A 13,963-nucleotide genomic window follows, 5' to 3' on the forward strand; every position below is an offset into this window, starting at 1 on the left:
CCGAATTGCACCAACTTTCACACTCACACGTGCATAAGTGGTCTCAGGAGTCTTACTGTAAAGCAGCCTACCTTGCAACACACCACCTCAGCACACAGCTTTGAGTGTCTTAAAGCTTACTTCTATAAAAAAGTTGTTTCCATAGTTCCTGACCACTTTCTGAAACTCACAGATTCTGCAGCTAGGGAGTAGTTTTACATCTGATTATTTTTTTTTAAAACCAGTTTGCTTATTTTTGTAAGGCAGGTAAATTTAAAGTTAATATACAGTCCCTCTATAGCCACAAATAATACAATGAAACTTTGTCCTCCAATATTGCTGCAGGGATCTGATCCAGTAGAAGCTTACTGTTAAGTTTATATGATGTAAATATAGTCTGATATAGTTTGATTCAGCAGACATTTATTTTTCTGCTTTATTTATACTGTACAGATAGTGCCATTTATTCCTTGAAAGTAGTCACAGATATAAAATAGACATCATATGGAGTATTTGCAAGCTCTGGCTTTTTTTATAACCAGATCTGAGAATATGTTCCTCTCAGTTTTCAATACATATGATTCACTTTACATGCTGTATTTAGGCTTCCCTTCTAACTATGTTGTGTTAGTTTTTGCCATCGACAGTTCATATAATAGTCAAGTCATATTTTTTGGTAAAGATAAGTCAAAATTATTTACTCTCTGTCATTCAAATTCAGTTTATATTTTTGTTTTTGTTTTGTCAGTATATTTTTACCTCTCAGTTTCTACATTTATCAGGAGAACATTAACGGAGACATTCTTGTTGGCATTGCTCATGCTAGCATTTTCAATCATGAATGTAAAAATTAAAATAATACATCAAAGCTTTAATACCATGATAATATACAAATTGTGACATATATTTGTACAATTTGTTACACTAAACAATATATATAAAAAAACCCAAAATATTGAGCTCTCTTTCATATATTTTTGCACCTGAATCACACACTCAAGCTTCCTCTACAATCTTGGAAGCTGTTAATCACCTGTCCATTAAGTTGTACTTCAAAACATAAGCCAAGTATCGCCAAGTCAGCCTGCAATTTTTTTCCTATTGAATCACTTATATTATTGGCCAGCGTCCTATGATATCCTGGATAGCTGGGGGTTAGATAGACAAGAAGTGCACAGAGATACTGGATTTTCATGCTAACCAAGTCAGCTTTCTGATAGAGATAGAAATAGAAAGCCCTTATCACTTTCCTCCCCTTTGCTCCAACAGATATTGAAGTGTAACAAGCCTTGGAAAATGCAAGATGAAGTGAAGATAGCAATAGTCATTTCCAGAAAACAGGCTTACTTTCCCTTCTTTTTTTGGTCTTGGATAAGGTCTGTTGTATATCGTTGTGTTGTTTGTCCATGAATGAACAGACTCTCTTGGGACCCTTGCTGATAACACCTCCCAGGGTGCAGCTGAAGTGGGTGTATCTTCCACTAAAACACAGATAATGGGATGTCTGAGACTGGAAAGCTATTCTGAGTAATCATATATAGCTTACCCTCAAATTTCATTAGCCAGACATATTTCCTAATCACTTCTGTAGAAATAGCCATAGATAAATAAAAAAAAATCAGCAACAGTAAGGAAGCACCTGTTAGGCTTTCACACACGAAAGTACCAAGCACAGCTGGGGGGCAGAGTGATAAGGCGGAGTAAATTCTACCACCACTGCTCAGGATACCTAGGATATAAAATAGATTAGTATTTCTCATTTGTGCAATGAGAAATTAAAAGACTTGATGGGCCTTCCTGTTGTCCTTCACTACCTAGAGGGCAGGAAAATTCTGAATCACAAGATAACTGAATTTTCTAAGCAATAACAAGAGTTGAAAGCATTTGCCATAAGCATATTGAAAGTATATCAATATGCCTAATTTCTAGACAGAAGAAGTCATTAACTTGGTGTTGAGGCTATAAATAAATTGTTCATTCAAGTGGGAAACCTAATACTGTGTGTGCTATTAAAAACAGATATTTATGGCACTGCAGCACTTAATTTTACAGCTGTGTTTGTGAGCTCCTTTATGCTTCATCTGGGGAATCTTTTGCATACCACAGGAATTGCAACCAGCAAGAGATCGCAGCCCTCGGGGCAGCAGCCCTCTCTCTGCAGGATGGGCAAGGAAAGGCAGAGGGAGGGACAAATGGCCCAACTCCACTGGTGGGGTCAGGGTTAGCCACTGCTCCTTGAAGGGGCTGAGACCCTTCCTTCATTGCTGCTGGTGTTTATGGAGTCCTGGCATCACCTGGACCCTCCAGGGCGACATCGGACCACATCCTCCCTCTTGCCTCTCCTTGCCCTGCTCTCTGGGTTGAATCCCAAGGAAGGTTTACTACTGCCCACGCCACGCTAAGAGATACTCCCCTCTGCTCACATGAGTAGAGGAAATTGTAGATGCTCGAGCTCCACACTGACCCCATTTTCACTGGTAGTCACTGGAGACTTTTGCAGCTGTTGAACCGCTCAAACTTCCCTGAAGACAAGAGTCAAAGTGAGTTTTCAAATAAATAATTATTAGCACTATGAGAAACTACCTGCAGGAAGGGTATAAAACCACAAAAAAACATCCCCGAACAACCTAAGCTATTCCCTTTTATCCCCAGCAGCCTTAACTGTTGCATGATTTAGGTCTATGCTATTACAAGGTTGCTGAGATGTCAAATCCCAGCTACTTTGATAACTCGCCAGTTTAGCAGAGGGTTCAATTAGTCTGGGACAGCCTAAACCCTGTAGACTTTGGCACCTTGCCTGCGGCTACACACACTGTAAACCACAACCACCCTGCCTGGTGCAATGGTGGATAAATATCACAGCTGCATGGATATAACAAGTGTAAGATTTCCAAACCTGAAAGACTCTCTGTGACAACAGTGCTAAAAGGTTTAAGTGGGTTCAAATACTCCAGTGCAAGGCCCAGCCAAAAAAAAAAAAAAAAAAAAAAAAAAAAAAAAAAAAAAAAGTTGTTAGAAAAAGAGGAGGGGATCGCAAAGGAAAGGAAATCAGAAGGTGAATCAGGAAACAGGTAACACGTAACACTGATTTAACGAGATTCAGAAAGATTCAGGGAAGGATTTGATGTCTATCAGCTAACCCAATCAAAACTTTGGGAAGTGATATAAAATGTGCTAGTTCAAGGCAGCCTGTAACCATCTCACGTTAACATGAACCTTTATGAAGGGACAGGTTACCTTCTTACTAGGGAGTTTCTTGCACCTTGATTTTTAAGTTCTGATGTGCTCATTATCAGTAAAGAGATATAATTTTACACGGGTCTTGGATTTCCCAAAACTGTATGGTTTTTTTTATTTTTATTTTATTTTTATTGATCAAAAAGTGCTAAGTGGGAATGGGGCAATACATGAAGCGAGTATTACTGAGGGTCTAAAGGAAAAATTCTGAAGCAGAAAAGATTAAATTAGTACACTGAAATGGGTAAGATCATTGAAACTGAGGGAAAGTATGTGTAATGAATGGTTTGAATCCCAGGCTTGGGATTTCTTAGATGTTGTCCTGTAACTTGAAAGGCCATTAACTTAAAAAATTAGGCCATGCATTTTTTCCCATCACCACCACATCGCAGGTAGCAGTGACTACAAGCATCCTGTGGTTGTCATCACAATGCCATCCCCTTCCATTTCTTCCTAAGCTTTTGAAACGGACCTTGTAGGTAAGTTCACGTGTATGATGCAAGTAGCCAAATGACTGGACCAAATGCTTTATGGATTAGGCATACACTCATGCTTCAGTGAATGAGAATGTAATAAACTGAGTGTTGGCTTTGTGTTACGACAGTTACAGAGCGGTTTCTACTGTTTCTATCATTATCCTCACTCAAAAGATAAGTAACTATCTCATTAGAAATGGAATTAGCAATGAAAAACTGAGTTCCTAGTCATGGCTTTGATGATGGTGTGCCGTCTGACACCAACAAATTAAATATCTGAATCTCAGCTCTCTCATCACAGGATGGCAATAGTTCAGCACATGTGAATCATGTCACTGTTATGAGATATAAGAAAATTATTGCTATAAAAGAGTTGCGAGGGAAGGCATTAATGCAAATTAGCAGCTGGGGCAGGAATATGAACTGAGTTGTAGCCAGTGCTGCTCCTAGGGGAGCAGCTCCTCTCTTTCCTCTACCTGTTGCATACCTAAAATGCAGCGGGCTCCTTGTGAGCCTGCCACTTCTGCGCACACAAGGAGTGTGCACGCCCACACACGCACACGTGTGCACACAACCAGAGTATCTTATCCTGCCTATTGCGGGAACTTATGTATAAAGCTTCCACACACGGCAATGAAGCAGTGGTGTTACACCTTGGGGAGTGTGATTTAAAAACTATATAGTACTTCCAGACATCTCCTCCCCACTAAAGTCACTTGGGCTCTTCCATAGACTTCAGCTCCTGTTTTCATCAGACTCCATAATTACCTCCTAGAAGTTCTGCAACACCAGCCAGCAGCACCAACCCTCCTCTGATCTCATATACTTTATGTACAAAATTAAAAAAAAAAAAGTTTAAATAATGCTGCTCTAAGTATGAAGAAAAATAGTAATCAAATTTTATGTCAGTGAACGATTTCATTTTTCATAATATCACGTTTCCTGAAGCATTTCCCATCTTCTTCAAAACAACCAGGGAAATTAATTCATGGCATAAAGGTGCAGTGTTATCAAATACGATTTCACTACTAATTTTAATTTTTAGTTGTAAGTAGGATGTGGGTGAAAACAGAATTTAAAAGGGGTGGGGTTTTCCCACATCTTTCACACCCCTCTTAGTTATGCTTTGAAGCTTTATCAGCATTCCCTTGACACATTTTACTTAATACTGGTATGCCAGGAGTTTCTGGAGTAACTCTAGAAAACACTTACAGTTAGACTGTCCATGTCAAAGAACAGAACTTGCCAGCAGCACTTCAGAAGAAGCCCGTATCTTCTTCCAGAATCCCCCAAAATATGAGCAGATCTCAAGCGCTCATGTAAACATGGGTAAGTCCAGGACGCTGTCTTCAGATTTGCGACCACAGGCAGCAGCAGACCGCAAGGTCAGCCTGAGTCGCCTCTTCCTAAGCCCTGGCTTTCCAGCAGCACATCACCAATTTATGCAGAATGCCAGGAGGTCTGCTCGGCAATTGCTTCAGCAACTATCCGGAGTTACGGGCTCCAGAAAACTTACTTGGAGGCTACACTAGCTTCCTTATGGATTTTTTGGTAAGGACTGAAGGGATTGTGAGAAGCCTGCTCTTTCCTTGCCTTCCTACTTCTCCATTATTCCCAAGCATATAGAAAATGAGGTTTTGTATACTGTGTTGTGCAGCTGTTATAAAGATAATATTGAAGGGTAGCTTTGGAATCATTACACATTTGTGAGCTCTCCATCTGCCACCGTGTCATTACTGGAGGCACTGTAACTGCTGTTCCAGTCATTTGTGAACCCAGCGTGCCAGGTGTAAATTAGCAAGAGATCTGTGTGCTTTCAAGCTACACATACTAAAATGGAAAATAACACTGATAACAGCAATGATGTTAAACCTCTGGACAAAAGGCAGAGGGAGGTCCAGGAACTATGCATTGGAGAAGGGGCATCTCTGTTTTCCTCTCTAACTTCCCTTCCACTACTAGCCTGACCTTACCAAGGTCCTGGAGACTTGTCTGCTGAGACATCGTCTCATGAAGTCTAGGATCTCACTGCACATCATCTCTCCTCACGACCTTTCTCGCTGAGGGTATGTTAGTCTCTCAGCCCCCACAGTGCAACAGCTCTGCTGGGGTACCACTATTTTGCTGACACGGTTCCAGTTTCTTCAATGCAAAGACTCAACACACCCGCAGTTCACAGGGCTGATGGGCACCATCATGCAGCCAGGCGCTGAGCTGGATTGAAAACAAGTTTGTTACATTAGAAGTACAGAATTTGTGCTTGGTCACCAAACATGATAAATTTCACATCTGAAGTGATAACCTGATTTAGAGTATACAGGAGATGTTTCTGTTTGGATGGCTGCTTGGTTTTTAAGATAAGAGGATAATGCCCTCACTGGTCATTAGGGCCCATAGGTATAGGTGGGATAATGCGGTTTTCTGTGTTATATTCATGTCTTTGCTGGGCATCAGAAGTTCCAGAAGAAGGAAAATAATTGGAATGAAGCTTTCAAAAGTGATGACTTGTTTAGGAGAAGTAAACTTTATATAGACTTGCATCTAGTAAATAAGGTGTCAGACCTCAATTGTAGTGAGAGCACTAGCCACTGACTTTTTGAAGAGATAATTTGTCTACCCCCGAAGCATATGAACTGTCAAGTGATCTACTTATTCACGCAGATTCTACACAACAGACTATTTTCCCTTATCTAACACTGAATGGAAAATACGTATATCTGTAATTGACTCCGTCAAAATCACATCAGTAATAATTAAACAGTAAATTCCTTAATGTCCAGTTAGGAAATGCCACTCAGCTTAGACACATTTCCTTCTTTTTTTCCTTTTAACAACAGTTTATGGTCTTCTTTTTAAAATAGAAAAATGTGGGCGTTTTAGTATGAATAGCCACAGATAGCCCCACCTTGGCCAAAGAAAGTAAGATAAGCAGTAAGTCCAATTTATCTTCCTTGATTCATTGCAAATTTTGATCACTGAGGCTTGGCACTTGACCTTGGCTTGGATTCTGGCTCATTGTGTCTGCATCACACTCACGTTGCTGTCTGTCATGGAGTGAATGGCCTTCCAGCCATTCAGAGAGGGCTCTGAAGCAACAGTGAATTAGAATTACAGACTTCAGAAACATTTGGTAAATTTCAATAATTTTTAGTAGATCAGCAAGGTATTTCCAAATTGTGCCCCTTTGCATGTTTGCAAAGCACATAATTTGCAAAGCAATTTGTTTGCCCTTCCCTTCCCAGTAGCCAACTGGCCTATGTACAGACACATAGCTCTGTAGTAGAAATACTCTGTGTGCTGCTTGTGACCAGAGAGGAGAGCATTGCTGGAGGGAATTAAAAAGAGAGTTGGTGTAAGTGGCAGGCAGGAGGCTGAGAGGGAGGAGAAGGGCAAAGGCTGGGGGATCTGGTGGGGAGCCAGGCTGCGACAGCCAGAGAGGAGGTGCAGGGGCTGTGGGCAACTGGCAAGTGGTTGTAAGGCGAACAGATGGGAAGAGAGGCAGACGGGGGTTAGGACACAAATACATATTAATACAAACTTCTCTAAATCAGATGGTCGCGGGAAAATGTGGTTTGCTTCCAGTCACTGCTAGAGATTGAACCAGATGATCTCAAGAACTGCCTTACAATTTATATTATTATTTTTTAAGCATCAGCCCTCCAAATTGCAACCATTTCACTTCACACAAGTGTGTAAGATCAAAGGGTTTTCCATACTACTTAATAGCTATTGTAGACAAAATCAGACCCCAGCATATAAGAACCCAACAGAGAGGTAATTTATTTATGGTATCATATATAAAATATGCTACAAGTAGGACTGGCATTTTTGAAATGGGTATTTTTTTTCATTTAAATCTGACATTGTTAGTAGCACATAAGATTCTTCAGCTTCTAGGGAAAAATCCACATATAAGACATCCGGATAAAAAGCCCTATAATAATTAAAAACAAAACCAAAAACAAGACAACACAAAAAAGACCCAAACACCCAAAAAACCCATAGAGAAGAACCCTGTTAAAAGAACTGCCAGGAAAAAAATGTTTCAGAGTGGATGATAAATGCAGATAGCAGATCAAGAAGCACAAACAAGCACTCGTCTGCTAGACCAGGGCTTTGAATTAACTTTAGTAGGCGGAGCCAGGAAGCAGCAATGAGGATAAAACAAACCATGTGTCCTGGAATAATTAGATAATTCTCTGACACAGCCCACACAGTTTTGGCTGGTTCAGGCCTGTTTCATGGCCAGTTCCCTGTGGTCCGATGTCGTCCTCCATCCATTTCCCTCACTCTGGACGAAGTTCCACTGCAACCACAAGCAGATGTTCTCCAGACTAAAATTCAGAACAGAGAAAACAAGCCATATCAGAAGGTTTAAATAGCTCATGGGGTCCAACGGCATCTGCCCAAAACTGGCGATACTTTGGAGAGCGTTTAAGAGCACACAAATGAGCACAAAGTAGGAAGGAGACATAATTTTATAGATTTAAATGTACCACAGCCTGTGCTCTTAAAATATCTCAGCACATCCATGGGGAAAAATACAGGGGGAACACCACATTTATGTGATTGCTTCTCAACATGTTGTACTCTTAAAAATGTACATCTGTCATTCGAGACAATTTATTGTGCTCTTTACTTGAAGCTGTTGTCAGTCCACAAGAGTCGTTTCACTAATTTACAGCTGTGTCAAATCAAAGCCTTTACAGAGCTGCCATTTTATCCGGATTATTTTTAGCTCAGGTGTTTCACTGACACGGACGCAGCAATACGTTGTGATCAAGGAGGACCTGAGCAGCCAGAGTGCCAAGAGCAGCTATTCATCAGGTGCTGGCTGACTCCTTGGCTTTTAATGCGTAAAATGAGTAACTAAAAATTACTGAGGTAGCCGCTGATAAGGCCGTCTCACCGCAGTTAACAGGAGCGGACAAACGCTGTCCTGATGAATACTGATGCTGCCTTCTGGAGCCAGTTAGTGAATACTGCCAAATTATTAGGAAAAATTGAGTATAAAGTGTAGGGAGCGTCACGATTGCTTAACACCAGTATTTTGTGCCTCCTCTTCCCCTTGCGGATGAAATCACTGCGGACCCACAGGTTCCCTGCCTGCAGCCCCGCGCTGTCGCGCCCGGACCCCGCCAGCAGCCCCCGCAGCCGCACGCAGCGCCGGGGCAGGGGCAGCGCGGCAGGGGGTGGGCGCGCAGCCGCTCCGCTCCCGGCCGGGACATGGCGGTGCTGCGCGGAGCGGTGCGGTGCGGTGCGGAGCGGTGCAGTGCGGTACGATGTGGTGCGGTGCGGAGCGGTGCGGTGCGGAGCGGTGCGCAGCCCCCGCGCCCCGGCCCGCCCCGGCCCGCCCCGGCCCCCGGGCGGCCAATGCGCGGGCGGGGCGGGCAGAGCCGGGGCGAACGTCGAACGCAACTTTCTCACCTTGAAGGGGCCAAGCGCTGCCTGTGCTTCCCCGCCCGCCTCCCCGGGAGGGCCCTCCGACGGCCCGGGCTTCCCCCGCCAGCTGCCCTCCGCCCCCCGAGCAGGACAGAGCCGAGGCGGGGGGCGCCGCTGGCGATCATCCCCCTCGGTCCCCGCCGGCCGGGGCGCCGGGCGGCGGGCAGCGGCGGCGCGGCGGGGCTCGATGCGGCGGCCATGGGGCGCGGGCCCCCCCTCGGACCGTGCCTGCTGCGGGCGGCGCTGCTGCTCGCCCTCTGCCCCGCCGCCGGCGGCACCTGGATGTGAGTAGCCGGGCGCGGGAGGGAGGGCTGCGCGGCGCCCGTCCCCTCGCGTCCGCCGGGCCCGGCGCTGACGGGGGGCTGCTTCTGCAGGTGGCTGGGCATCGCCGCCGCCGGCGGGCCGGAGAAGCCGGGCTGCGCCAGCCCGCCGCTGAGCCGCCGGCAGCAGGACCTGTGCAGGCAGAAGCCGGAGCTGGTGCCCGCCATCCGGGAGGGAGCGCGCCTGGGCCTCCGGGAGTGCCGCAGCCAGTTCCGACACGAGCGCTGGGACTGCCGCTCGCCGCCCGCCGCCCGCCGCGGACCCGCCGCCGCCGCCGCCTTCGGGCACCAGCTCAGCAGCGGTGAGTGCCCGCCCCGGCGGGGCCGCCGGACCGCAGGTGCCTCCGCCGCCGGCCCGCCGGGGCAGGGAGGGGCGGGGGCTCGGCCGGCTGCCCCCGGCGGGGCTCGGGGTGCCGCGGGGCCGGCGTCGGGAGCGGCCGCAGAGCCGGGCGGGGGAGCGCCGTCGCGGCGGGCGGGCCCCGCACCGCCCGGGAGGCTCCCCCGGGTACCCGAAGCGCGCCGAGCAGACGGAGCCTGCCGTTGGCTCTCCGGCAGTCTTGCTGCTGCTGCTTGCGATACTTGCTTGAGACGTCCGCGGGTGACGGTGCCCTTAACTACATCCACTTAACTGTGTTGAAATGCTGTTATGCTTAGGCTGATGTCGAGTTCATCCCCTTATGTCATAATTACTAAATGAGTGGGGTAATGACACACAGGATTTCAAAAAGGGCACTTGACTGCAGGTAAAAAGTCTGCGTGCAGCACCACAGGCGACGTGAATTGCTTCAAAAATGTATCACGTGTGCTCAGTTAGGCGGTATTGCTCGGCACAGCAAGACCAAAGCTGCTTTCATTGTGTGAACTAAAATGGGAATTACTGAAATTTACACTGAAAGAGGGACATTTTGTTTGTATGAAATGGCAGTATCAAAGGTCTTGATCCTGCAAGTGTTGTTTGGGTGCTCTGCTCCATGATTTCAGCATAGCCATTGATGTGAACTGATGGTATTGCAGTACTTCATTTTGTGTTTGTGCAATCTTCGCTTCATACTACAACAGTGAAAAAGTGCCAAACTAACCATGAAAATGTAAAATGCGCAATAAAAAGTCAGGCACGTTCCTAAAAGGAAAAGAAAAACAAACAAACAAACAAACAAACCAACCAGGGAGCAGTTTACTGTGTGTAGCCATATGTAGTGTGTATTAGTCCTCCTGTAAATGGGAAGGACTGTTCCTGTAGACCCTTGTGTCTACAGAGTGTCACCGCTGTCCCACAAAGCCTCACTAGCATGCCCTGTGGAAGCATTTTATGGTGGTACCAGCACCACAGACTAATGCAAACGGGAGAAGCAAAAGAAACTTCCCTGCCTGTGAGCAGAAACTTGGGGGACTGGAAATAACAAATTGTTTTTACAACACTGAAAATCAGCACAGTGAAGCTTTAGCCACAGCTAACGGCCAGTCATTGATTTTCAGTTTGCTGAGCACGGTTTAAAGATCTGTGTTTCGTTATACCAGAAGTCTCAGAGAACGGGGCTGGCTTAGGAGGCCCAGGCAGGTCCCTCCAGGATTCATCTGCCGTATAGTGTAACAGTTCAAGGCTTTCTATACTGCTGACTTTCCCATGGCCAGCTTGTTCTAGGAAAAGCACGTAGCCTAAATACCCTCGTGCCATCCTGATTTCTGCCTGGTTTAAGATTCTTGGGACTGTTTGCAGCCTTTGTGAATTAGAACAATCTCTGTGTCTGCTAAATTTAGCATGAGGTAAGTTCTGGCCCTGCACCAAAGGAACCTGGGTTCCTGACAGCTTCAGGTTCCGCCTCCGAGATCTGAACTAACCTTTTCTTCCTTCTTCAAATCAATAGAAATAGTGAAAAGCAGAGTGGGGAGTAAGGGATTGGGGGCGTGGTTTGTTTGGGGGTTGTTTTTTTTTTATTATTATTATTAAAGCTAAATGGCTCGAAAGTTTATGTGGCAAATAAAGTTCCCAACCAGATTTAGAAAGGAGTTACCAAAAATCGCATGGTACAAGCAGCCAGAAACAGCACTGTTAATCGCATGGTCATATGGAGAGGCCCCAAAGTCTTTTTTGGAAGTGAATACCTGCTCCTTTAAACAAGTTAACTCCACGGACCAAGCTGGGATGGCTTTAAACTTGTGACTGTTCCCTTTTAATAATAGTCTGGCTTGTAAAATCGCTTTCTGTGGCTCCGCCAGGAAGGTAGTGAGAGGGAGTTATGAAGTAATATATCCGTGCCTTGCTTTGTAGGCACGAAGGAGACCGCGTTCATATACGCAGTGACGTCAGCGGGCCTCGTGCACTCGGTGACACGATCGTGCAGCGCAGGGAACATGACCGAGTGCTCCTGCGACACGAACCTGCGGCACGGCGGCTCAGCCAGCGAGGGCTGGCACTGGGGCGGCTGCTCTGATGATATCCACTACGGAATGTCGTTCAGCAGAAAGTTCCTGGATGTGCCCATGAAGAACGTAACAGGCAAGAGCGGGAGCGGACTGGCAGCGATGAACCTGCACAACAACGAGGCTGGCAGGCAGGTAGGTGTCACCGTTCAGAAGTGACAGCGGTTGCATGTTCGCCTGCGTTGACAAAGTGGCATCAACCGAACGAGGCCAGTCCTTGACTCCAGGTACAGATGGTGGCAATGGCAAGAGCAGCGCTGACATCGCCACAGCAAACGCATACAAACTCGGAATCAGAGCTAGTTTTAGCTAAGTAAACTCCACAGGTTATAATAAAATCCACAAAATAAGAATTAGACCTGGCGTGCTAATCCAAGTTATTTTAATCAGGTATTTGATAATCTGTAACAAACTTGAAATAGTCTTGTAACCAGCATAATAATACATTAGGATTTTCTTCGCTGTTTATTCTGTTTTTATCATGACCTGCATTTTTAATTCTCTCTAATGCTGAATGAGCAGGCAGACTGGATAGGAGGCATTGTTACCCGTCCACGGTCCGGAGTCCCCGGCTGAGAGCAGAAGTCTAAAGTTGTTCAGAGAGGAAATCCAGAGTTAAACTTTTCTTTTAAAAGGCAGGATGGAAATGACACCTGTACTTTAAAGTAGCTCACTGGTTAGGGAAGTCATCAGAGAAGTGAGAGGAGACTGGTTTTGGATAACTCTTCTTCAGCCAAAAGGGCTTCAAACCCACGGTTGCAGAGGAAAAGTGTGAGTGGGTGGGTGACATCGGGTCCTCCTGTCCTGTTCTGCAGAGGATGCAAAACAGCCCGTACAGGGAAATGTGAGTCCGTAATTTAGTGCTTGGGGCTTACATCCAGAACGGCAGAGACTTGGATTCTGGTTCTTGCTTGAAAATTACTTTCTCTGCTTTACCTTGGAGTTTTTAACTTCGTAAGGGTTTAATGGTTCTTTCTGGCCCCATAACACTTTGAATCTGTTCTGCTCAGTGACACAGCTGTAACTAAAGAAAAGAAATGGAGACCCTCTGGTTTTGACTGCCCATATTGATGGACTCCATTGTAACTCAGTAATTTCCTATAGCCAGAATCAGAATCAGTGGGTTTTACTGAAAACAACTTTCCTATCCAGCATAGACAGGGAATAGTCATAGTAAGCGTAAGAGCCATGGTAGTATCATTGCAAAGTATTTTAATTTAAACTTAACTTTTGCAGTTTACAAGGTAACACATGTTATTTAATTTCATTGAGTTATATAGCTGGAAAGCCAGAAGATCTTTCAGGGACATAGGCCCTTTTCAGGGCTGAAGTAGAAGAAGCAAACGTTAAACGTGATTAGATGCTGAGAACAGTTACTATGAGTTTAATTAGATGCAGTCAGCTAAATCATCTCCAAGGAAGGGTGGTTGGTATTGTGTAGTAGGGGATGTTAATAAGAACAGAAGATTAAATGATTACTTCCTTAGAGAAAGAGCAAAGGGTCATTTATCACATTTGTAGAGAGAGGTAGTTAAGGGAGGATATAATAATTGCCGTAAACTTCTCTCTCTTTATTTAATGATTTTTAGTAGACAGTACAGATAGGAATTTTTGTTTTAATACTCATGTTTGTCATTAGACAGTGCCATTTACTCGGATTAGGGTGACAGTGGAAGTGTAGGGAAGAAGACTGCAAGGCTCCAGAGGCACTTCAAAGAGAAAGATGTTTTTTCTGTGCTCTGGTGACAGCAACACAGGTCTTTTCTGTGATACCTTGTTGTCTTGTCTGCCTTTAGCTTGATGTTAGCAGCAGCAGTAGTTTGCTGTCCTTCTGTCTTCGGTGACAGTGTTTTGTGCTCTTCTCGTACCATTCCTTGTGCCTGTCACTCATTGCTGCAGGTGTGCCAGCACAACCGGCTGGAGCCTTTGGCTTTAACCACCTCCGCTCCTTGCCCCCCTTCCCCCTGCCCCCCACCCCCCAGAATACCTAGGAGAGAGACTTTTGGTGTTGCTTTCTTTAAAGTTGTGTCTGTCCCCTGATCTCATCTGTAGCGGTCACACAGACAGCTGAGCCGCCCACGTCACAGG

The 13,963-nt window shown here is 45.4% G+C and overlaps 1 protein-coding gene across 1 annotated transcript in view; it reads left to right on the top strand.

The window, feature by feature from the left end:
- The first annotated feature begins 2,975 nt into the window (after nt 1-2,975).
- WNT16 (Wnt family member 16) overlaps nt 2,976-13,963 on the top strand; it is a 28,442-nt gene continuing 17,454 nt past the window's right edge. The window contains 6 exon segments of the mRNA XM_080393982.1: nt 2,976-9,024; nt 9,026-9,071; nt 9,073-9,127; nt 9,130-9,418; nt 9,509-9,756; nt 11,724-12,010. Coding sequence (XP_080250108.1) covers nt 8,975-9,024; nt 9,026-9,071; nt 9,073-9,127; nt 9,130-9,418; nt 9,509-9,756; nt 11,724-12,010 — 975 coding nt within the window. The 5' untranslated portion in view covers nt 2,976-8,974.

The sequence above is a fragment of the Falco punctatus genome, assembly GCF_963210335.1.
Source record: "Falco punctatus genome assembly, chromosome: 6".
Classification (NCBI taxonomy): domain Eukaryota; kingdom Metazoa; phylum Chordata; class Aves; order Falconiformes; family Falconidae; genus Falco; species Falco punctatus.